The sequence below is a fragment of the Natator depressus genome, chromosome 11 (genome assembly GCF_965152275.1).
Source record: "Natator depressus isolate rNatDep1 chromosome 11, rNatDep2.hap1, whole genome shotgun sequence".
In the NCBI taxonomy this organism is placed as follows: Eukaryota; Metazoa; Chordata; order Testudines; family Cheloniidae; genus Natator; species Natator depressus.
This window is the reverse complement of record NC_134244.1, coordinates 28,341,865-28,368,447: the sequence shown is the minus strand read 5'-3', so window position 1 is coordinate 28,368,447 and position 26,583 is coordinate 28,341,865. Positions and strand designations below refer to the sequence as shown.

Here is a 26,583-nt window from a genome sequence, read left to right as displayed (position 1 = left end):
GCTGTAGGCCTGTCAAGTATTTAATCACTTAGAAAAAGTAGGTGGAGGCAGATTTTATTAGTATTGGGCCAGCTCTTGACAATCCTTACTCAGAGCCATGTTGTTCCATTTCAATCAGATTTCAACATTTCAATCAGATTTCAACAGACTTCAATGATGAGCTCTAAAAATGTAATGGCACAATAAGGCCCTTTAATCTGGGGGGCAAGGATCAGCGTTCACATCACACGCCCTGTCAGTACCCAGAGACAACTGGCCCCACTTTCAGAGAACACAATGGGATGGTGCGAGGAGGGATAGGTAGGTAGGAACAGGACCTAAATAAGAACTTCATGACTTGGTCAATAATGCATAGTCAGTTACACAGGGCCATAATTATATACAGCATCTAACATAACATAGAAAAGACACAACTCTACCGTTAGAGCAAGCTATCTAATAAGTGTAGGCCTGGAAGGATTTGATTTTTATTGGTAAATCTCAATAAACATCAATTTCACTATACACTCACAAACAAAACAAATTCCATTGATAATAACTGAAATTTACAGATAGGCAAAGTAAGAAAAATGCTGCTTGAGAAATTATTAGCATTTGATTTAAGGGTATTTACTTTGTATATTTTGACGTGACATTGACAATTTGTGTTTTAATGGTTATAAAGCTTTAACTTTTTGAATCTCAAAATCTACTGTCATTAAATAATTATCATCTGACCCCTCCATTGTCTGACCACCCCATATCTTCCTGCAACTGTGAAAATTTTAGATCAATAAAAACTGAAAAAATCCTTGAAGCTCATAATTTTGCACAACTGTGCAAATTTAAATTTATAAAAAAAAATCTTTAAAAAATGCTTAAAAATAAACATTGATATTATCTGTTGAAATTATAAAAAAATAAAAATTTAATTCGGCCAAGCCTGGATATATGTAAATAAAGGTTAGTTTATCGATAAAGTTGGACACTTCCTGGTGGCCTGTGGAGAGCTGGCTGACCACAGGCTTCTGTCTTCTTGTTTCCAGTTGCTAAATTGCAGTAAAAGAGGCTAAAAATACACTGAATACTACCCTCATATTACTTTTTCATGTAAGCAATTGCTGGAGTCGTTACAGGAATATTATACAATCATGAACAGGTAGGGATATTGCCTTTGTGATTGTCCATAGGACAAGCCTTTCTATTAAGTTGAAGCCAAAAATGGGACAAAGCTGAGAATATTTAATCTATATGGTGCCTACCATAATGGGGCTCTGGTCCCCCCCTGGAGCTCCAGGTGCCACCGCAATACTACTAACAAAGAGCAACAACAACAAGATTGTATGGAGTCACTGTAGACAGTTCAATAAGCCTAGCACAGTTATTTTAGGTTTTGTAAAGCTTTTGTTTCAACATGAGAAAGTAGCCACAGAATTTTGTTTACTGCACAAGCCCAGAGACCGCAGTTTAAACATTCTTTATTGGGTGTCATGTTCTGTTGTTTTTTAAGAGTATCAAAAGAAGCAGATGGTTCATTGGATTGGTAATGAGACATTTCATTTTCACTTCTTCATCATGAGTTTGAGTTTGGCCCAAGTTTGCAGGGGCTGAAAATCATTGCCATGGGAATGCAGTTCAAAACCTACCTGAAACGCCATGGTGATCTTAATCTAATTCCTAATGGACTGAAGTTCACATTACAAAACCCATCAACACAACTGGCACTAGGTGCCATCCTTGTCAGAAGTCTGAGCAGAAAGGCCAAGGCTTGAATGGGCACAGAGACAGACCTATTCTCTCACCCCAAGGGGTGGATTATCAGGTCAAATTTGAGGCACATCGGCATGGGCAGCATTCTGAAGCTTGCAATAGTGATGCCTGTGCTGTGCCTTTTCTGTGAATAAATAGAGGACTTTGATTCCAGGGCTTTCAAGCTGACACCTTAAGGAATCACTAAAATTCACGTACGGTACATTTTTAAGACCTTTGTTAAGGCTCAGTTCACAACAAATTCATTATGTTCACCATTTAAACTCATTCATGTCATAATTCATCAGATTTTGCAAAGCAAGAGCTAGAGTTTGGTGTGTATGGGTGCCAATGTACTCTTCCGCTATGTTTCTATTTTCTTTCCTGTTTCAGGGGAAGTGGTGTCTGTGAAGATGCACAAGCAAATTGAGGAACGAATAGTGGTAAAAACTAGTGTTATATTTATCTACAGATAAGGAAGGACAACGGCTGCAATGAGTCTTGGCCATACTTCCCTGTCATAGGGTGTTTGAGGATGTTGGCATATGTACACTATACACATCTTGAGATTTCAGATATTTTCTATTCTCCCACCCAGTTACAGTACACAGTACTACAAACAAGTCCTCCAGTTGTGCCTGCCAATGATCACATACTAAGATATTATACTTTTACAAAAGCCTTTCCACTACATCATAAGTGCCCACATTTTCTGTTACCAAGGGCCTTATTGGCAACTGACTAGGGGCCCAAAGGTAGACATTAAATTGGACAAAAGGGAGCACACTGTAGCAAACTTCATTTTTGACATGTAGATGGCCCTTCTTACTCATTGCCAGCTTTATTGTTAAACATATGGTGTTAAAGTAGCACCTAAAGGCCCCATCTGTCATCAGGGCCCCACCGTGATAAACACATGGTAAGCAACTGTCTCTCCCATAAGAGTTTACAATCTGAACAGACAAGACAAGACAGACAAAAGTCAGAAGCAGGGCCGTCCCTAGCTATTCTGGGGCCCTACACAGCCCCTCCCCCCTCCCATGGTGGGGCAGGGAGGAACCACCCCCCAGCACTCACTGGTGGTGCGGCTGGGGCCGGGTTGCTGCACTTCTCGCTGCTGATGAGTGCAGGCCGGGCCCCTGCTGCAGTCCTCGGGAGTGGGGACGGGGCTGGGGCGGAGCAGGGGCGGGAAGAGGTGGGACTGGGGCTGGAGCAGCATGCAGCTGCGCAGGGCACCAGGAAATGTGGTGCCCAGTATTTCCTGGTGCCCTACACAGCTGCGTACTTTGCGTATGGGTAGGGACGGCCCTGGTCAGAAGGGGAGACACAGGCACAGGGAGCCTCACTGCACATCACTGGTGTAGCTGGGGCTCGAATACTGGTTTCCAAGTCCCAGACCGATGCTCTACTGAATGGTCCACACAGATAGCCCTTAAGTACAGTAGCCAATAATAACACATCTGAAGAGTATCAATAGCAAAATTTGAGCAAAGTAAAGAATGGAAGCTATGTAAGTTTGAAGATACTCAATACATAATTGACAGAAAAAATGTACGTAAGCCCCAAAGGAGTATCGGGGAACAGGAAGGGACATAGCAAAAAGGAAAGTTTAATTTACTAATGACAGTAAGGCTTACCATGAAGTCTATATTGTTGTCTTCATTTCGGAAGTGTTCCATCAGCTTTTCAAAGCGCTGTTTCTCTCCACAAACCTGCAGAGGAATCACAGTGTATCTGTTACACAACCATCCACTAGAGGGAGTACTAAAAACATTAAAACCAGGCTTACATGCTTATTCACAATCCTTTATGCACCAACAGTCTTTTCCCTTATTCAGACTATTTTCTTCATGGACAAGTCTCACTGCACAAACATTTCTGACTCTCCAAACTCTGACCATCAGCTGTGCTGCAAGTCACCAGGATCAGAACTCAGGCTTAATTATAAAATAATTCTTTCCATGTTTCCTTGCCTTTAAAAAATTTAGGCCAGATCGTCAGCTGATGTAAACTGGTGTAGTCAATGGTGGTGAAGCCAACGGAACTATGGCAGTTTACACCAGAGGAGGATGTAGCCCTCTAGCCAGTTCACTAACCAATCATGTTAGATTCTTTTCCCCCTCAACACATTTGAATATAATGCCATGATGCAGAAGATCAAATTACAAGGTGAAAAACCATGAAAATTATCCTCTGTCACATCTGGAGGTGATGTAAGTCAAATGCTGGCAAGTCTGTGTAAATGTTAGCAGGGGTGACTTACATGGCAAAAGGTAGAACAACAGGACTGATGGCAGGAAAAGCAACCAACAAAGGAAGAAATAAGCTCTGAAATAAAGGAGGTCTCAGTACATTATTTTATATCTTCTTACATCTTTCTAATAGTTAGTTTCCCAGTTTTGATCCCACTCTCCTGATTTGTCAGCACATATATTGTTAAATCCAATTTACAGCAGAGTTGCAACACAGTAAATAAGTTGAAGGGTGAAGGAAACTGGAGTGAATGAGTGCTACAACCATAACAAGGAGGACGTAAATGGATTACTAGAAAGATCCGATGTCCTCTCATTCCCCACCCAAGAACTGCATCTCTTAATACTGATGTGTAATCTAGGCCACCATTTATACACTTTCAGAATCTGGCCACAAAAACAAGACAAGAGTCTTTTCTCCTCAAAAAGCAGTTCAAATAAGACAGACAAGGTAACTCACCTAGAGAGAGACTTAAGTGCCTTTCACTACCAGATGGGGGAGCACTGATTCATAGAATCATAGAAGATTAGGGTTGGAAGAGACCTCAGGAGGTCATCTAGTCCAACCCCCTGCTTAAAGCAGGACAAACACCAACTAAACCATCCCAGTCAGGGCTTTGTCAAGCCGGGCCTTAAAAACCTCTAAGGATGGAGATTCCATCACCTCCCTAGGTAACCCATTCCAGTGCTCCAACACCCTCCTAGTGAAATAGTGTTTCCTAATATCCAACCTAGACCTCCCCCACGGCAACTTGAGACCATTGTTCCTTGTTCTGTCATCTGCCACCACTGAGAACGGCCGAGCTCCATCCTCTTTGGAACCCCTCTTCAGGTAGTTGAAGGCTGCTATCAAATCCCACCTCACTCCTCTCTTCTGCATACTAAACAAGCCCAGTTCCCTCAGCCTCTCCTCATAAGTCATGTGCTCCAGCCCCCCAACTCTCCCTCTAATAAAGTGCTTGAAGCTCAACTTCACTGGATTTGACTTTACTATAGGGCCAATCCTGCCTCCTCCCCTGTGAGGTCAGGGGGCCCTTGGCAGAAGAACCAGTGCATTTCTGCTGCACATGGGGAAATGGTGGGGAAGAATTTGGCAAGGCCACACAGGGTTCCCCTGCATGGCAGGGCTCCCCTGCATGGCACAGAAATTTGCCTCTGTAGAAAGAGTCAGAAAGATGTAAGTGGCAGATAGGTCTTGTATGGGTGCCCAGCACAAGGGTAAATTTAAATTAAATCAACTAGGTGAGCTGCAACAGCAGCTTACAGGCAGTGAGCACAGAGGCTCCCTCACTCCCCTGCAAATACCCTTTGTGGCCAGTGAGCTTGCTTGCTGGAGTAAGGGCTTGTACATTTCTTTGCAGGATCAGGGCCTTAAGTCAGAGGGGGATCACAGACCAGCAGTCACAAAAGTTCCAGGGTTAGTATGAATACCAGAAATTAAGAACCACTGCCTTCAGGCACTGCACTAAATAACACTGTGGGCCAAATTCATCCCCAGTGTAACAGCACAGATTCAGATCAAGAACAGAACAGAACAAAATAACAAAGGTTTAAAAGAATTTGAGATTCTCAGGGGGAAACCAATGAGATTAACGTGGTTAAATACCCTAACAAATCAATACATAACAGTACACAGATAACATGAATACATAATTTATCTAGCTGTTGCCATTTATTCCAGAAAAAGAAAAAACCCACAGATCTATTTGCTTGCACATGGAAAACAACTTGAAAAATTATTTATTATCAAAGGTAATTGTTTCCAGTCAACAGCCCTATGTGTTATGCTCTCCAGTGCATTTCTATTTTTCAGATGTGTCTGCTTACGTATGTCAATGCTTTTAAGAGGCTAAACTGTGATATATTATCACTGTATTCACTAAAACTTGATTTTACACCAATACTGTAGTTCATAGCCTCTGAGCCACATTTTTAAAGGGGACTTGGCTTGGTTGCTCATCTTTGCACCTGCAAATCATTTATGCCTCCCACAAAATATAATTTATGTGCACAAATGGCATCTAGCTAGCTCAGTTGCAAGTGAAAATATCATTTGCACATACAGATTCTGTGCTATTTATATAGGCACCATCTATTGTGAGCATACAAAATAGTCACAGGCACAGATTTAGAGGCTGTAGTTGGACATATGTCCCTACTGTACATGTACTGGCACCCATCACTGACACTTCTTGTACTGGAGAGTTATAAATGTTTTTAGGCCAAATTCTGCTGTCAGACATGGGTGTGTCGGTTCCTTCTAATGAAGTCAGCGTCAGCCCAGCATACTCCTGAAGCCAGGGAGAGAACTTTCCTGCTTAGACCTTGAGCTCATTTCTGCGGCCCTTCAATTCAATGTCAAACTCCCAGTGATGTCAGCAAGAACAGGAATTGGCCCATTATGTTTTCCTGTAAAGAATGTGTCTTTATCAGGGCAGTACATATCTGAGTGAATTGATATTCACACCTTTATTAGTACTGCATCAAATTATGCTCTCGACTGTGCCCTTCTCAGAAAGAGGTTCCTAGCACAGATATGGAATATGTGGCCAGTGGGATTATAACTGGAAAAGCTATGCTGATGGGGAAGGAGCCGAGAGAGCAGCATAGAGGGGCTGGCCCACAGCGGGACTGGAACTTGCCTTTTTTTGTGGATTCTCAGGATCAGTGAGGATGAAAGGCCACACCCTTTGTCTTCCCAAATCCTAGTCCCAAAGGGAGACCTAGCTGGAAAATCTGGGAGGCACTGTTGGCAACTCTCATGGTTTTATCAATAGTCTCAGGACTTTTGGTGTTTTTCTTAAAGTCCCAGCTCCTGGAATCACGTGAGTCTCTGATTTCATTAAAAGGGGGGGGGGAGGAAGTTTCTAGGCCCAGGTTGTGAAGAAAAGCTCAAAAATGGGACCCGAGTGCAAGCCAAGGCTTAAAAACAAGAAGGCAAAAAAATAAACAAACAAACAAAAAAAGCCCCAAATTGTGTTTTTGAAAATCTCACGATTTCTTGGGGCCTGACCATGCCCATGCTCATGTGTGGGGTTGTTAGTACTGGCAAGATTAACTTCTCTGAAGCTAAATTCTCAGCCTTTCCTGGGCTCACTGTCACCACAGTTTCCCAGATTTCTCACCAGGAGAGATATGACCATACGCCAGTTTTAAGTTACCTATCCTTCCCAGGTCATTTTTCTTGTTAAAAAATAAACTCTTTGAGTCAAGGACCATTTTTTTGGATGTACAGTGCCTGGCACAATGGGACTCTGATCTTGGTTTGGGCTTCAGGGTGCTAATGTTATATCAATATTAAATAGTAATAGCAAGTTATAAACCTCTGGAAAGGAAGTTTATAATGAAAATCCTAGTTGGTCCTTAGTGTAACAGCTCCAAAGTGCTATTATCACCATGGTTAATTAACAGATTACTTTTTATCCCCTTTGGCTTAACATGTGTTACTCAGTTTGGCAGGCAAAAATATTATAAGAACCGCCTCATCATAAAATAAAGAGACATGCAGTGTAGTTCTGAAAAAGAGTTCTGTGTAAGCTCGAAAGCTTGTCTCTCTTGCCAAGGGAAGCTGGTCCAATAAAAAGATATTACCTCACCCACCCTGTCTCTATAATAAAGAGACATGTAATTGAGCTTGGTGGCTGAGACATGAGCACCTAAATTTACAAGTCTTGGTCTCCCAGTTTAAGAAGAGCATGGCTTCCCATGGATCACCCTCGCAGATAATAGCAAAGTTGGTCTTTGGTTACTTTCAAGTTTGCTGTGCGTCGTTCAGGGACTCCTTGCTGTGTGCAGTCACAAAAAGAAGTGATCAACCTCACAGCATCATGTGAAGCACAAATTAAATCCTCCTGACATCAGAGTGCTAATCTCAGACAAGAGCTAAGTGCACCAACAGTTGCATGTGGAGTCTGCTGTTAATCTTCACAAAATGAACCATTTCCTTCCGCTTCTCAGGGCTTCTCATTATTAGTGACGGACAAAACTCATCCATGTATGGTCTCCTCCCTTCATGCTCACAATAGTTTCCAGAAGCAGAAAGATGGTGTCAATCTGTGGTATACTCAAGCCTTGAAAGAGACAACATAGACTAGTGGAAGCAAGCATAACTCCTGCTTCCTTGGAGTGGCACTCTGTCCCTCTGTAGTAGTGGCTAGCTCCCCTCCTAAAGATTATTGAGCCTGTTATAGCCTTGCTTAAGAAACGTGTCTTTTTAGCTCATGCAGTAGAGGCTTATGCATTAAGCTCCGAAGGTCCCAGGTTTGATCCCCGCAGCTGAAGCCCCTGTGTGGGTCAGCATTACACAAGAAACTGCTGCTTCCTAAACCTGTGACTGGTTTAGTATGTGGCATGCAACCTTTCTGTGCCTCAGCTTCCCTATCTAGAAAAGGTCATATACATACACTGCAACAAACTGGATCCAAAGTACCTCAACAGAGACACAAAAGAAGTGCTAATATGTGCCAATATCCTGTCTAGCTCTGGGCTACCCCACTTCCTCCACACAGATTATTCCTGCCAGAATCAGGAATAATTTGTGTTTATGGCACACATAAAGCCCATTGTCTGGTCTGGTCTACTTAAAGCCCTGTCCTGGAGTGCCCTACCATGGGTCTAACAGAATAGATTCTTAGTAAGTTTGGAGGATTGCCAGATTGAGGACATAATAATTCTGCCTCATGTTCTGCTTTGGCCAATGTCTCTTCTGGAATGTGCACCTAGACAACAGCAAAATACAAAAGAGGACAAAAGATGCAACATTCTAAAGATGCTGACATCTAGAATTAGCTCTCCCAGGGAGAGCCAAACAGAATACCCAAATCTGTCTGTCAGAATTGATGAAACCTGCTCAGACATGAGAAAGAAATGGAGGAAGCACCAGCTGATTTAATTTTACTTCAGAAGCTTGCACTGGACCTGATCTGACTCCCATTGAAGTCAATGGGAGTTTCTTCATTGACTTGAATGGGAGTTGGATCAGATCTACTGTTGTATATTAAGATTTCAAGCCTTTTTACTACTGTAGTAAATGGGATAAATGGTTCATTAAAACTGATGTTCTGACATAAATCTTGCTGTGCTCTGGAGACACCCTCTGAAACAGTCATCATTCACAGAAGTAATAGAAGAAAATTCAGGCTCACCCAAACTTTCGATTCTAAAAGAAAACAAGTATCTCTGATGCCATTTCAGAAAAACTGGAACTGATTTAAATAAAAAAACTGTGTATTATCAGCATTTATATAGAAATAAACATAATGGTAGTGCATAAGATCCTCCACAGACAGAACAATCAAGGATTGAGTTCTGGGAGACTTCACATGAACGATTCCACACTGATGATGGAAAAATGCTGACATAAACAAATGCTAACTATTTATGATTCGTTCATTAAATCAGGAAACAGCCTATTGTCTACCAGCCCAACAGTCAACTGACAACGACAGTAAACAAATGACACTGGCCCAGTAGAGCAGAGCAGCAGACGTGAAAACGGTGGGGGGAGAGAGAAACAAAAAAACCAGGACTGTGGCTGTCAGTGGTTGCTTACAGATATCTCACCCCGTCATCAGATGAGGCAGTGCTGGGAACATGCTCATTACAAGTGGCAGTGAACTGACTAATCTTTGATAATAAATTGTATCATCTCATAAAAGAGCAAACTTGTAGCTGCAGTCTAGAGCCTAAAGACTGGCAGATGTCCAAGATATGATGAAATCAAACCCAAATGCATAAAATCATATGTAGCCATTTATATCTGAATACATTTCCAGGATCTGTCATCCACACTGGAAGTATGAGTAAGACCAATAAAACTGATCTTACTTTTATCATCATTATTCAACACAAGAAGAAAGACTAAAGAAGTTACCACAGCTATAAAAAAAAGCCTCTGTCTACATTACGATGGTGAAAAAGACATTTTAGGCTGTATCAGTCTGTGTCATTTCAGAAGAACAATGTGTTTTGTTTTGTTTTTGGAAAGCCACCCACTATGGATTCTTTCTTTAAAGAGGACTACGAATATGCTAACGAGGTATTCATTTCATAGATATATCACAAATGTAAAATAAAATCCTACAGAAAAACAGTAAGATCTCTTATGGGAAGTTTGATGAAGATGATGTCCACATCACAGCACTATATGTTAGGTCATATAGTTCAGTGTTTCTCAGTCTTTTTGATACCAGGAACTGGCTTGCTGCCTTCCTAAACTGTGTCGGGAGATCTCAGGGACTGGCGCCAGTCCACAAACTGGTCATTGGGAAACACTGATATAGTTCACATCCAGACCACCCAAAAGGAAAGTTCAAATAAGGCAATATGATTGATATGATGTTCCTGTTCTTGCTACGTTTGTATCTGGGCAAGCTCTGGAAAGAGTACCTGAGCAGAGAGTTAGAGATAAAGAGATATTGTCAGGTGATACTTTCAACAAATTAGTGTTGCTAGATGTTTTTATGGACAGCATGTGAGAGATTAAATGAAAATCTGTTCTTCTAGAAGCAGGGTCTCCTCCTACTCAGACAATATCCAATTACACAGAGAAGCATCTAACTTTATTGAAGAATGTGCTCATCTCTCAACTTAGCAGCAAGAAGATACAGCATGATACACATGAATATCTGGCTGGTGAATCTTATCTGGCTGGTGAATCTTGCCCATATGCTCAGGGTTCAGCTGAATGCCATATTTGGGGTTGGGAAGGAATTTTCCTCCAGGGCAGACTGGAAGAGGCCCTGGAGGTTTTTCGCCTTCCTCTGTAGCATGGGGCATGGGTCACTTGCTGGAGGATTCTCTGCTCCTTGAAGTCTTTAAACCATGATTTGAGGACTTCAATAGCTCAGACATAGGTGAGAGGTTTATTGCAGGAGTGGGTGGGTGAGATTCTGTGGCCTGCATTGTGCAGGAGGTCAGACTGGACGATCATAATGGTCCCTTCTGACCTTAATATCTATGAATAATGTGATAAGGGTACTCAGTATTTCAATGTTTGGAGTCATAGTTTGTTGGCCAATGGTATAAAGTGCATATTATGAAAGACAGCTGCTGGAACACTATCTCTTCAACACCTGGGGTATTTTTGTTTGTAAGGCTGAAAAGGTTTGCCCTGCCCAGATACAAAGACTGACTCCCAGCAATATATTTATTTATTTATGGAGCTGTATGCCATCAAATGTACATGATTATAAGTATTTCTGGGGGACTGAGCTCTGTGTCTGGGCAGGACAAGAACAGATATAGATATTACAAAAATATACATTTAAAGGAAAGATAATAACAGATATAGATATTATAAACATATAAACACTGCTACTGCCACTGCTACTAGGAAGTGACCTCTGATTTCTCAAAAATCCACAGAGAATATGTCTGAAATCTCTCAAAGTATTTTGAGCTTGAAGCTATAAATGCTGAGCCCAGTTGACTAAAGCCAGAAGATGAATTTTTCTGAAGACTAACCTTGGAAAATAGAAACCTTAGCAAAGGTTTTGCAATTACAGAAATTTTCTAGCAGTACAGATGTTGAAATGACTATCAAATCATGTGCTTCTCCAAGGTTATTTTAAACTGCTTCCTCTTCCCCTTTCCTTAAGACTTAAGCTTTCAAGTTCTATAACAGTCACTGACTTTACACAAGCAGAAGAAGCAGCACAATGAATATGTATATTTCACAGCATACACTGTATGACCTGGTGCTACCAATTTTGGATATGGTAATGATAAATATGCTGATGTACAAGCAACACAAAAAATTAAAGAGACACTTTTCTAAATGTTCATTTCTTTCCGTGCTCCTGACTCCATAAGGAGTCTTTCTTTTTCTTCTTCTTACAATAGTCTACTGTGGTCAGGAGGTCCTGCTGTAGGAAAATACCCTTTTAAAGAAATACTCCGTTTTGACTCATTGGGCTGACATTTTGCAGTTTGTTGGAGAACAAAAGATCCACTTTCTTTCAAGTTATTGGTTAAGTAAACAGTTACTAAAAACTTACTAGGTTCAAATACCTTTTACCTTTTTATGGAGAGGACTAAGCTGCTCACAAATTACTGCAGTACTTCAAAAGGAACAAATCTATTTCTATTTTCTAACACTTACGGACATTATTTATAATACTAAATTATTGTAACAACCAACAGGAATAATTCAGACACATTGTTTATAAATGTGTATATATATATATGTAGCTCATGATTTAATTATAGAAACTTGAATCTATATAAAGCATTGCGAGAGTTTGAGGCTAAACAATATTCTCTCACTCCCCTGAAGTGAAAACTAGTGAAAGCTAACCAATGAGGGTTCAAGTGCCATTCCACTGCTTTTTGAGTTCACTACATAAAACATTCAAATGACTCTTGGCATTATTAGCACAACACTAGCAGCCATTACCAGACTATGATCAGTGGGGTTTCAAGTCTTTTTACTTGTGAGACATTTAAATCAGAATGATACACATATAAATCCATTAAACTGATGATAAAAACAACCAGGAATTACGTGTGTCACCTGATGACTCTTTATCGTTTCACTCTTTTACTAGTTTTACTAGAACACAGAGGGGGCCTGATTCTTCCCTCAGTGACTCAATTCCTCTTTGATTCTTCAGTGGAGTTACTCCTGATTTACACCTGTGCACGTTCAGAAAAGTCAGCCCCACTGTTGAAATAACCAGAAAACCGTGTGCTTCCCAAAAGTTATTTTCTGTTTCTTTCTTCAAACATATCTGACCTTCCTGCATCCCCTTTCAGATTATCTTAATCCCAGTTCTTATTTCACATTATTTCCTCTATCCTCACCGTTTCCAGAAACAAACCTAGCTGGCTGCTTGAAGGGCCTAGTTCAACAAAGCACATAAATATATGTTTACTTTTAAGCACTTGTTAAAGTCCATCCCATCCAGAAAAGCACTTAAGCATTTGCTGAGCTACAAGCCACTGGATTTAATGTGATTTAAGCACATGCTATATGCTTAACATGTTTAAGCATATGTTAATAAAATACGTAAGGAGTGTTGTCTACTGGTCAGAGCAGGAGACTGGGAGCTAGAACTACTGGACTCTATTTCTTACACGTTTTTTGTATGAGAGTGGTCAAATCAGTTAACCTTTCTTTTCCTCAATCTGTGTCTATGGCAATACTGGCATATGTCATCAATTAGTTTTGTGAGGCTTATTTAATTATGGCAGAGTCCCGTGGTCCACACTCAGTTTTACTTAGTTTTTACTCAGGAAAATTATGCTTTAAGGGGAGTTTAACTGACTAAATCTGAGTAAGGATTCCAGGATTTGACCATTATAAAGCTTACAAAGTGCTTTGAAATCCTTGGGTGAAAGACTCTCTAAGTATCACATATTATTTCAGATCTCCATTAGAGCCAGGAAAATAGTGTTTGCAAAAGATGTTGAAGTTGTTTTCTTTTTGTAGGACTAAAAATTGTTTTATTATTTTTGTGAAATTTTTAATAATATTTTAATCGTATTTTAAAATAAAAATGGTTTTTGAAATAAATTTATTTAATGGACACCAGGTTTTTGGTGAATGAAAAATTTCTCTAACCATTTCCAAAACAATGTAGATTAGATTAAAAACCTACAAAAAAATACTTCATTTCAAAAAGAGGCAATTTTTTGATAAAAAAATGTTTAATTCAAAAAATTTCAGCAAGTTCCATCATGGCCAGAATTTTTTGTGGATTCTTTTTCAGGATCGGCTCTATGACAGCCAAATCACTGAACCTCTCTCTTCCTCACTTCGCCTATCTATATAGATTTTGCTAGTTTACCTCACAAGGGTATTTGGAAGCTTCATTCATGGGTGCATAGTGTTGAGACTGAGCCCTTGTTGAAAAGTACTATTTGTGTGCAGAGTAAAGAATTTGTTTTCTGTAACAGGTACTTACATCAATCATCAGCGGCCTTCCTACTTGCCTGATATCAAAGTAGAACTACCGACCTAGGCTACCAGAGCAGCATATAAAATGTGCTGTCACTTAACAAGCCACCAACATTACATGAGTTAGACTTAGCCCTCCTATGTATTCCTCTTCTCAAAACAGTGAACAGACACCAAAATTCTGTCTGGATTGTACTAAAGCCACACTAATAGAAAAGAAGTTTAACTCCCATTTTTACAGTGTGTCCATACTGGTATAATCATGGAAGTGGAAGACACAGAAGATGAGGAATGTGGTTCTTAGTTTGGTTCCTTAGTTTTATAAGCTGAAGCGGGGACATAGTTAAAGCATATCTGAGGGTGTAACACCCTGCTTAGATCCTAGTAATGACACCAAAATTGTTTAAAATATTCCTCACCATTATTTTTGTGAGACCCCTTCATCTTTGCTACCTCAAACAAATTTTTATGGCATCCTGCCTACATCAAAGGAAAGCCCTGAAGATTATTAAACGAGGATGAATGCAGCAGCTGAGCTGATGCAACAAATGACTACTGGTAGAGGAATGGCATAGGAATGAGAGGCATTAATGTAGAAAACTCTATAAAAATATACACTGCTGTCCAGGCCTTAATCTGTCAAGCGCTTCTTAAATGTTAAGCCCATTTGCAAACTGACTTTATATATCAGAGAAAGATATGAAGCATGAACCTTTAAGAAGTTATGACAACATATTTTCTGACAGTGTTAGGGGTGCTTCAACTTGACAGAAAAGGGCTGCAGAGGCTCAGGCACTGATTTTTACTCAGGGGAGGATTAAACATGCCATTTATAGCATAGGAAATCTCTAAGTAAAACTTTCTTGTCTTACCGCCAACCAAAGAAAAGCCCAAAGTTGTACACTGTGCACTGCTGTCAGAAATAGACAGGTATGTTAGCAAGTCTGTACAAGGATCAGGTGCACAACCACCACGTGAAAGAGGTGACTATTAACACTTAGCGCCAGAGAGAGAAATTCTAATGATCTGAGTTTTGATCCTCCTTGCTAGGGTTCAGGAACTTGTGAGTTATAATCCCAGTTTTTTCCCCACTTCCTTGGTGGAAAAGTCATTTAACCACTCTGCTCAGCTGCCCTAGCTGTAAAATGGGGTGCATAAGGATGCTGTGAGAATTAATCAGTTGAGGCTAGATCCTGGTCCTATTGATGCCCAAGGGCTTTGGATCAGGGCCTTGCATGTAAGTAAAACAGTGCTACATACACTTTGAGATATTATTAATTATTATTATTATAAATAATTGAACAAAAAAATTTAGCTCCACTCACAGCTCACACCAGTGAGCAAACCTAATTCAAAGCCTCAAGAGCCGATACGAAGTATCAAGATTTTGAGGACTGGTTTGAGCTATTCTGACCTTTAGAACCCTGGTACTTTCCAGTCTGCTAGGCAAATGGTTGTTTCCAAGGGAGAAATGAGATGAGAAGTTCTGAGAAGTTCTAGAAAAGTTCTCATGCAGGACTGGCTTAAAACTCTGCATTACAGGTCCAGCTCTAATCTATACCCATATCTGTATATGCAATATGTCTGTAGTTTACAAAGATTTAAAAATGTTACAATCTGATGGGAGAGTTGTGCTTTATAATAATTTTAATTCTTTGGCAACTTTAGACACATGCAGAATTTATAATCATATCACAGCTGTGTACATACAATGTATGCTACAGATATGTACAATGTATACATATAGCTACACACAGAATATCTCAGCAAAGTAATTAATCTTTGCTATATTGCAATAAATGCAAATCTCAACACAATCTTAAGTATGGCACCTATAAAAATGTCAAATTTATAACCTTGGGGGGAATCCTTCAGATTCCATGTAGTCAGGGCCAAATTCTCTGACTCACTCTACTCCTCTGGTACATACAAAGGGAGCAGAAAGCAGCTGGGTCTTGCCTGCTGAGAATTTCCCTCACCCTAGGGAAGTCCCCAGTGGGTATAAAGTGGAGAATCTGGCCCCCCAGTGTTTTGTTTTTTCTATACTGGTCTGATTTTGACTCAAATACACGTATTGTCAAAAATATGTTATAAGACATAAAAATGGCCACAATGTCCTGTGCACACACTGGTAATGTTACAGAGAATGAACAAACCCCCATCCGAGGGCTAGGCTGATGCCGTCACTGAGGCCGGTGCATGAAGGTGATTCATCACGAGCAGGTGCCCACCCATGTTCATATCCAACTCATTGGAACAGATTCATGGGAAATTGCTGTATGCAGTAAAAAGGTACATCTATCTGAAACATTACATGAGAGAGAAAAGGTGGGTGAGATCATATCTTTTATTGGACCAAAGTCTGTCCAAGCTTGCTTCTTTCACCATCCAATAAAAGATATTACCTCACCCACCTTGTCTTTCAAATATAACATTACACATGCTAATAGGGGTAGAAAAAGCTCTGCTCATATGCTGCCTTTCTGAGAGAAAAGTTGAGCAAAGCAGAGATGTTCTGGCACCCACCCTGCAAATGAGAGGACATACAGCTAGAAAAGGTAGAATTTGGGTTTATAGAGCACCTTTCATACCCAAGGGATTCACTCTGCAAAGGTTAGATACTGATACTGCAGTGATTGTGCAGCCAAACACAAGTCATTATAACTTCAGAAACAGCTTATGCCCAGCCCTAGACCTTGGAATTGGTTTCTTTTGAAAGAGGGAATTCTGGCCAAGACAACTATGTTATCCCACACTCCTTCTGGGGGAAAAAAATAGTACCACAGTGTCTTTAATTTCCACTAGGACAGCCACTAGGGACTTGGGTTTAATAGCCCATGCAAAGGACAGCACTGCCAACAATGCACAAAACCCCGTTTTGTAGTGTCAACATTGGGTACAAGCTTAAAAATCTTCCTAGAAGTGAGAATGCTCCCACATGAGCCATACCCTCAGCAGTACCTCACTAATATCTGCTTAAGAAAAAATCAGTTCAACAAGTTTTTCTGCTGGGCTTGTATTCTTCCTGTGTCTATTCTGCTGATTTAAGAACACCCTGTGATAATGGAATGCTCCACTCTGGGCAAGTTAGCCTCTGCACCCCCAGTAAAAAGTCTCCAACATTCTTGGATCCTTATAACACAAAACTCTTAGTAAAAAAATAAATGCATGATAATGTAGTTACAATGCACTGTAGAAACATGAACTAACTGAGCGGATGACAATGGGCTGGTAAATGTCTGACTTCTCCATCCCCAAGCAACATGGAACCTGCCCTTGCTCACACTGAAGTCAATGAGAATTTTGCTTTGAGCATAAATGGGTCCAGCAAGAGGCTCCTTGTGATGACGATGCTCTATTGCCCATACTTTAACATGAACATCCTTCTCAAATACACTGATAGCAGTAGATTCATTGATAACAACAGGTCAAATCCCAACAAGTGCTGCACACCTAGGAACTTAGTTCCCCACTTAGTTCAATGGGAGTAGGATCAGACACCTGATGAGCATGGGCAGCTCCCACTGAAGTGAATGGGGGTTACCAGTGCTCAGCACTTATCAGGTTGGACTCAATGGTAGGCCTGAGAAAGAACATACAGAAAGATGAAACCCATGCACTGAACCATGTGGGTCCAATTGGACCCTACCTATCCTACCGACACAATTCAACTATATACATTTCTATAATATTCAGATTTCAATTGACTGCTCCTTTAGGTCACAATTATGCAAAGAGCTGAGAACCCCCAAATCCCACTGACCACTAAATGCTTTGGCTGCCTGTTACTGAGATAGCACAGCAGCAGTGCTTTTGAGAGCAGAGATGGGTGAACCTCAAACTTTTTCGCAGCAATGTTCAATTTGGCTAATGGCAAAGTTTGGATGCTTTTTAGATGTTTCAATCCAATCTTCTTGAGTCTTCCAAACTGGGCAAGGAATCTCATGAGAACAGGATTTCATGAGAGATTTCAAGTGCCTCCAGCTGGGCTAAAGTACTGCAAGAACACCCTCTCTTTCCAGTATTCTAATACTTCCACTTCCGGGAAGAACCAGGAAGGTCAGAAGTGTACAAAAAAAAGGGTATCTAAACTGTTTCAAAACTCAACGTTCCGTTTAGGCTTCGTTTCAATTCTGGGTGAAGGCATAGGTTGGCTCTTACGTCCCATCTGTCTGTGAAAGGGAAACTTGCTCAGAGTCAATTCTTGGTGTATCAGCTAGATTTCAGTGTTAGAGAGAACCATAAACAATCAAAAAGAAAAGATCTACAGTCCTCTGCAATGCAGAAAGGGAGTACAAATACTTTTTATGTGGTATGTAATAAAGAGACTTGACAGAAGCTGAAGAAGAAAACTGGAAATACTCAGTGGGATTACCCATTAAATATTATAAAACGCATTTCTTAAAACAAAAACAAACAAAAACCACCTACAATATCAGATTCTAAAGGAAGTCCAAAACACAGCTATCCATCAAGGCACATAAACAGCTTCTTGGCTAAACCAATTTTTAGTTTAAACTGATATAATGGAAAATGTGAGAAAAATGAGACTGCACACCTTTGGAGACCTTTTTGAGTACTGAAATTACTTTGCACAATAGAGCTTGGCTGTAATGAATTCCCTACAAAAAGCCACTCCGCTTACAAATCTATAGGTATCTGAGGTCACAGGCTATTCTACATAGCCACCAAGGATCAAAGTTATTCTTTGGAAACCCACCAGATAAAGAAAGCCAGTGTGCATATAACTAACAGAGAAGTAAAATTTCCCCAGACAGATTTTACTGCCTTGAAAAATAAAGATTTTCAAAAAATTCATGGCTCTAACATGGATTAGAATGTTTACCTTTTTCACCAGCATCCTTCTCCACACTTCCTGGTTCATAACCCAGTTGGCTCAATACCTACTGTTCTGCCAATAGGAAAAGTGGTTTGTTTGTTTCTCAGCCTGTGAAAAACACCCTTACCGCAGTGAAGAAATTTGACTCAAGATTTTTTGCACATTCAACAAGAAAATATGTAACTTTTTATACATTCTTTTGCACGTCTCCAGCAAAACGTCATGGCCTTCTGACTACGATTAAGTACAGCAAAACACTTACAATTTGATCCATCCTCTATCTGGGGACTATATCCAACTCTGGCACACTGATGGGCTTGATGAGCTAAAAGGTCTTCTCCAGTTCCATCTTCTATCATCCCATCAACTTGAAGATGGCATTGCCAGTGAAGGCAAGCTAGGCAGCAATGAATGAAGAGGGAATTTGGATGATGGTAACCAATCTGACAGATAGCAAGAACAGCTTTGCCAAAGAAATCATCCAGTGTCTGCCATGGGATTGGGTAATGGAAGGATAAATTCCAAGATAGGCAACACCTTGTACAGTAACTCCCCACTTAAGGTCCTCTTGCTTAACGTTGTTTCGATCTTATGTCCCTGCTCAATTATAGAACATGCTCCATTTAAAGTTGTGCAATGCTTCGCTATAACATCGTTTGGCTGCCTGCTTTGCCCACAGCTGGCAGCCCCGCTATCAGCTCCCCCCAGGAGGCAGGGGAGGGAGGGGAAGCCTGCGTGCTGTGTCCTCGCTCCTCCCCCCTCCCTCCTGCCTGTGGCAATCAGCTGGCTTGCGGTGTTCAGGAGGCAGGGGAGGGAGGGGGAGCCTGTGTGCCGTGTCCTCGCTCCTCCCCCCTCCCTCCTGAATGCTGCAAACCAGCTGATTGCTGCGGGCAGGAGGCAGGAGAGGGAGGGGGGAGGAGCGAGAACGCGGCATGCGGAGTAAAGGGGGGAGGAAGAAGAGGCGGGTTAAGGGTGGGGCTTGGGGGAAGGGGTGGAGTGGGCGGGCCGAGGGTTGAGCCCCCCACCCCTGGTGCTTGCAGAGTAGGGGAAGCTGCCGCTGCTTCTGCGCAACGTGCTTCTCCTAGCCTACGGCACCTTCAGCCTCCTTGCCTGACTCATTGTCTGCAGGGCCAGGGGGCTGTGCCTGGGTGGGGTAAGGCGGGGGCACCTCCCAACTATAGTACTGTACTGCATGGCAAAAAAAAAATTTCCCTGGAACCTAACCCCCCCATTTACATTCATTCTTATGGGGAAATTGGATTCGCTTAACATCGTTTCGCTTAAAGTTGCATTTTTCAGGAACATAACTACAACGTTAAGTGAGGAGTTATTGTACTCTAAGGCTCTGAAGACTTTGAAGTTTTTGTGGAAACAGAGAGAAAGTAAACAAAAGTAAGCGTATGGGTATCTATCTATCTACACATTTTACCACCTTGGTCATGATGTTTAAGGACCTGAGTGTCTTAGATCTTCAAAAAGTATTAGAAGGAGCCAAGCCATGAAATCAACACTATAAGACCCTCAAAGGTCTTCAGTTCTAGTCATCATCATTGTTTATCACTCCAAAACCACAACCCAGACTTGCTGTTATCACTTCAGTTCTAGTGCATCCCGCCATCAGCATTCACTGGAACAGAGTCTAATATTCAAGTTTAGAAACAGTTCATTCATACACTACATTGTGCAACTAAGTCATAAGAAATCTTACTGTGAAATGCAGCTCTGAATTTCTCCTCTGTATCACAGCAATTATTTACTGCTACTAAAACCAGTTCTCAATACTGGAAAATGAGAACTAGCTGCAAGTGGATGAAAACAGGTATCATGGTAAGAATGAGAATTCCTAACCTAGCCAGCAGTTGAGTACTCCATTCAAACAGCATTTTCCTCCCATATGCTGCAAACAAAACAAGCAGCAGGCTGTAAACAGCAAAAAGAAAAGGAAATAGCTAACAAAATGCCACTGGCTGTTCTATTACACGTGGGACAGTCGCTCTAATTTATTTCACATAAATATAGTAAAATTTAGTCAAGCAACACATGCAGATAGGAAGTCTTCCTTAGAGAGAGAGCAAGAGAGGGCCCTGAAATACATACTGGAGCTGCTTTCTTTAAGAAAAGGGTAAGTAACCTCTGCTCACTCCAGGATGTAAACCAAAACCAAGGAGCAATTTCCACTGTTAGCACAATTTACTTGTAATCCTTCTACCCCAGGATGTTTTAGAGGCTGGATTAGGGTAGACTAGACTCCAAGAGCTGCTGGAGCCAAACCCAAGTCCCTCGTAAATAAAACTAGACAGACTCTCAAATACCAAGTTAATAAAGTGCAGCACAATTTCCCTCTGACATACAATGGCCAAACAATATTGGGACAGTTATGAAACTGATTTTATAGTGCAGAGAATGGTGCAAAAGGCCACCTTGTCCAGAAAGAGGCAGGAGATGGACTCTTCAAACCCTATTCAGGCTCTCTTTCATCTTTATCTTAGATTTACTCCTCCTGAAAATGGATTAGATTAATTTAAGAACCTTGATACAGGAATTAATTCTCCTCACCTCTATAATGGAATGAAGGAAACGTGCAAGACCCAGAATTTGGACAAGCTCTTTAAGAAAACCTCCATCCCAGAGGACTGCAACAGAAATGGTACTTAGCTTCTAGGCTGTGGAATGCAACTCATCAAATGGGTACATGAACTGCAACAGAATAACCGCTAGTTGGTGACACTCAACTACCATCTTCTGGTCCAAATTACTGAGAATGACAATTGTACAAAACGCAGACTATTAAAAGTGGAGACTGATGAGAAGTGTGGAGATACTGATGGTTCCTCACTACACAGAGATTTCTGTGTGGGCTCAGCCTTGTCTATCTTTTCTTTTTCTTTTTTTCTTTCTTTATTTTTCACAAGACTTTTGGCAAAATGAAACTCAGACAAAGAAATTTAGCATATGCAACATTCACCTGCTTGAATGTACAACCTGCCCCCACAACTTGGAATACCTATGATTAGAGCAATTGATTGAAACATACTCTTCTGCCCTCTAACAAACATATCCAGGACAGAGCTCCCTATTTCTCCATCAATTCTAAACCATATCTTCCAGCTTTGTTTCCATTCCCCTTCGGGTGCATGAGATTCATAGATATTTTTTCCCTTCAGGGGTATGCTACATTAGGGTTTGGTACCTCCTCAATATTCTAGTTTGCAACAGTTTGGCTTTAGTATATCCACATGGCTCTGTTTCAGAAATAATCAGTTATGACATTGCTTTAATTATTCTGCAGAAAACAAATAAGCCCTTGAGCTGAGTCAGGCTCTCTGTCTACACTGGAAACTGCCTGGGTACAAGAACTAATATTGCAAAGGGTTTCAGGTGCAATCACTGGACAAAAATAATTTTTATCAGCCAGGTTTTTAAAAAAAGAAATAGAAAAGAAAAAAAAAACGTATGCCTCAGTCAGACTGCCTGGCCCTAGCCAGAAAAGCCATATTCTTTAAAACATTTTCAAAATGGATTCTTGAAAACTGTTTCAGACTACCAGCACTGTCCCTGCACAGTCAAAGCCTAACGGCCAAATTCTGCATGTCAGCATAAACTTGAAAACAAGTTTACTGAAATCGCTGATGTTCCTCCTGCCTTGCACTGGTGTGAATGAGAGGAGAATTTAGTCTGAAATGTATTGTTCTCTTTACTGACTTACATAGAGTGAGTTTCAGACTTCAGTTCAGGTTTCTTTTGAAGCTAGTTTATGGCATGCAAGTAAAATGGCAGAGATCTAGCTTGACAAGGTCTAATCTGTCTTCCTTTTTTATACTGTGTCTGATGAAAGAACCACAATGAAACTGTGGCAGAATTACAACATATAGTTAAAGATGCCATAATAATATTATTATGCTCACAGTATTTTAAATTAAAGCTATACTGCTATAAATCTGCCATTAAATATTTTACATGTCAATGACGCAGAGATCTGTAATATGACTGGCTAAAAAAATTCAGAGTATAAAGCCCTGAAATCATTACTGAAAACTAATTCTTGAACCAGAACAAACTGGAAAACAGAACAAGAAATAAATATCAGAATCAGACAAATAGAAAAATAGTTAGAAACAGAATTTATGGACATAAAATCACTCTTTGCACTATAACTCCAACGATAACATTCAGACAGCTCCATTACTACAGAACAACTTGATCAAACAGAATATGATACAAGTAAATAAACAACAAAATACAAACTGATTGGGTTATAAAAGTCTTTCAAAACTAGCTGCAAGAGAAACATAAAACAGCAACAAGAAGTTATATTAAAAGAATTATAGGAGACACATAATGACTATAAATACCTATAGAGAGGTGATTACAAAGGTTCACAGGCTGATTTGATAAGTGATATGCATTATGTAGTGACTTGCCAAACTAGTCTGTAATTCCTAACTATTACCTCCTGTCATAAATATAAAGGGAAGGGTAAACCCCTTTAAAATCCCTCCTGGCCAGAGGAAAAATCCTCTCACCTGTAAAGGGTTAAGAAGCTAAAGGTAACCTTGCTGGCACCTGACCAAAATGACCAATGAGGAGACAAGATACTTTCAAAAGCTGGGAGGAGGGAGAGAAACAAAGGGTCTGTGTCTGTCTGTATGCTGCTTTTGCCAGGGACAGAACAGGAATGGAGTCTTAGAACTTTTAGTAAGTAATCTAACTAGGTATGTGTTAGATTATGATTTCTTTAAATGGCTGAGAAAAGAACTGTGCTGAATAGAATGACTATCCCTGTCTGTGTGTCTTTTTTGTAACTTAAGGTTTTGCCTAGAGGGATTCTCTGTGTTTTGAATCTAATTACCCTGTAAGGTATTCACCATCCTGATTTTACAAAGGTGATTCCTTTACTTCTATTAAAAGTCTTCTTGTAAGAAAACTGAATGCTTTTCCATTGTTCTAAGATCCAAGGGTTTGGGTCTATGGTCACCTATGCAAATTGGTGAAGACTTTTACCAAACCTTCCCCAGAAAGTGGGGTGCAAGGGTTGGGAGGATTTTGGGGGGAAAGATGTGTCCAAACTATGTTTCCCAGTAAACCCAGTTAAAGTTTGGTGGTGGCAATGGAAATTCCAAGGGCAAAGGGTAAAATTAATTTGTACTTTGGGGAAGTTTTAACCTAAGCTGGTAAAAGTAAGCTTAGGAGGTTTTCATGCAGGTCCCCACATCTGTACCCTAGAGTTCAGAGTGGGGGAGGAACCTTGACACCTCCCTTCTACAATACTTCTGTATACAGAATTTTAAACTGGAATAATGATGCTGTATTTAGCACTCAGTCAGCACTTTCTGTATTTAAAGCCCTTCACAAACATTATCCAGTTATTCCTCATAACATTCTCATTATGTTCATTTGTATTATTCATTTCCTTTTACAAAGGTGCAAACTATGTCAGAGATCAGAGTAGCAGCCGTGTTAGTCTGTATTCGCAAAAAAGAAAAGGAGGACTTGTGGCACCTTAGAGACTAACAAATTTATTTGAGCATAAGCTTTCGTGAGCTACAGCATCCGATGAAGTGAGCTGTAGCTCATGAAAGCTTATGCTCAAATAAATTTGTTAGTCTCTAAGGTGCCACAAGTCCTCCTTTTCTTTTTATGTCAGAGATGTTAAGTAACTTGCCCAAAGCCACAAATGAACGAGTGAAAGAGCTGGATTAAAACTCCAATACCCAGTTCTGTGCCTACACAACAGGACCACGATTCTTTTTCAATGTACCAATTTTCCATTGTGTCACTGCAATTGACAGGCACAGGGTTATAACCACAGTTATCTACAGGCACAAATAATATCATTTATATCTATAATTACCTGACGTACAAGTGCAATCATGGAAGCAGACGTGTAAATGACATCAAATACATTCCTATGTAGTTCTAGGTACAAAACCATGCTCACAATTATTTGCTCTTGCAAGATTGAGGGTGTAATAGAGGCAAGGTGGAGACCACTTTCAAAATTATGCTCAGAATCTGAAATTACAGCTGTCCAGCAACTATAGGTATGCTAAAGTTGCATAATAATAGGTGTAATTTTACGTCCGAATTCTAGTTGGGAGAATTACCAAAATGCAAAGCAATTTTTTCGGGGGGGAACAGCTTCCATCAGTGTGGCTGAACGCATAATTTTACTATCAGACTATGTGCTAAAGGTAGTAAAGGTAAAACTACTAGTGACTTCAGTGGGAGCAACGTTAGGTTAACACAGAGTGCTTTTGAAAATCCCACCTTAAGTACTACAGCTGATAAGAGAGTCATGTATTAATTGAGATGAAATTGCAAGTAAGATTGTTGTGAATCAGACATTTATTTTTGCTGCGGTATGTAAAGGGTCACAGTTAACTGGCCCAACATATACATTTTACTTAACTAAAGAAACAAAGCACCAGAAATAAAAATGCTTCCTGCTGTTTACATGGCTAGGGAGGAGCGAGGCATTATGAAGTGGAAAATGGATGGCAAGCTTCTGGGAAGCCAGCTAGGGGCTTTATGACAACCTTTCAGAAATAGAGGAGTTCTCTGCATTAGAATTTAGTTCAATGTGTGTGAGCTTCTCACTGCAGAACAACCAAATGACTGAGCTTACACTTGCTTTCTGGGTTGGACAATTGAAAAATATTTATTTTTTTATCTCAACAGCAATGGAGGGTTTAATATAAAACAAAAGAAACCCCACATTTGTTCACAATCTAGTTGGTATTCATCAAATTCTAACAATTTTAGGACAGATCAAACTTGGTGAAGCAACAATTTTCTCTCTAATGATGAACCCAAACTTATATATCTCCAACACCCAGGAAGAAAACCTTGCTTTACTTTAGTCAATGGGAGTTTTGCCATTGACTTCAAGAGGGTCAGGATTCCACCCCGAGGTTTGATTTTTGCAATCCCTCCACATGTGAAATTCCACTGATGGCAAAAGTAGTTTTGCACTCAGAGAACTTTGGAAATGGCCCTATAAAGTGGAAGAGCAATTTAGAAACAAAAACTGTGTTTGGTTCATCTGAGAACCTATAAAAGGAATCCTAAACTGCATCTCAGGTGGATATCCCCTCCCACCACTTTGGCTAGACTTCTGTTTTTAGCATGGTTGCTTGATGAGAGCTAACACGGGTATGTCTTCTCAAGCTGGACATCACACCTCCAGCTCTAATATAGACAAACTGTTGGTCAAGAGTGCACAGAATTACTGCATGCCAGCTATTTCAGTTCTGCAAATCAACCTGAAAATTTGTGTTTTATATCCCAGCTCATATCATTTTGATTTGAATTTCTATGCTATTTTAAAAATTGAATTTAGCAATAGTGAATCCAATACTATATTTTGTCACATCTAATTAAAATGAATGAAATAGGAGGCCTCAGTCTCCTATCTTGCTATGTCATATTTGATAGCCAATATGAAAGTGGTAAGGACAGCCCAAAGAAAATTGAGTGTAAACAGATGAACGTACAGGAGGTAACATTATGTTAAGAGTTTTTGAGCATTTTTAGCTTTCATTCTGAACAGTCAGATTCTTCTGAAATGACAACAATCCTGATATTGATTTACACTCCCATGGACTTCAAGGGAGTTCCACAAGCAGAAGAATGGAAAGTCTGGTTATATTTAGAGATGGGTTCAAATTTTGAACCCGAATCCATTTCCTTCCTGCAACTCTGGAGACATTCAAATCTGCACCCAAAATCTGCCACATGGGTTCATCTCTACTTGTATATTAAGACTCATATAATAAAAACAAACACTTTAAATTTAGGTGTGAAATGTGGAAAACAGAAGCTCTTATGAGACTTATCACTTCATCAAAGCATCACCTGATTCTGTT

The 26,583-nt window shown here is 40.3% G+C and overlaps 1 protein-coding gene across 6 annotated transcripts in view; it reads right to left on the bottom strand.

Annotated features, from left to right (window-relative positions):
* The window catches only part of FMNL2 (formin like 2), a 254,551-nt gene that overhangs the window by 37,337 nt on the left and 190,631 nt on the right, over positions 1-26,583 (bottom strand). For all 6 annotated transcript variants that reach the window (XM_074967354.1, XM_074967349.1, XM_074967351.1 and 3 more), the window contains one exon: positions 3,366-3,440. In XM_074967354.1, coding sequence (XP_074823455.1) covers positions 3,366-3,440 — 75 coding nt within the window. The remainder of the gene's footprint in view (positions 1-3,365; positions 3,441-26,583) is intronic.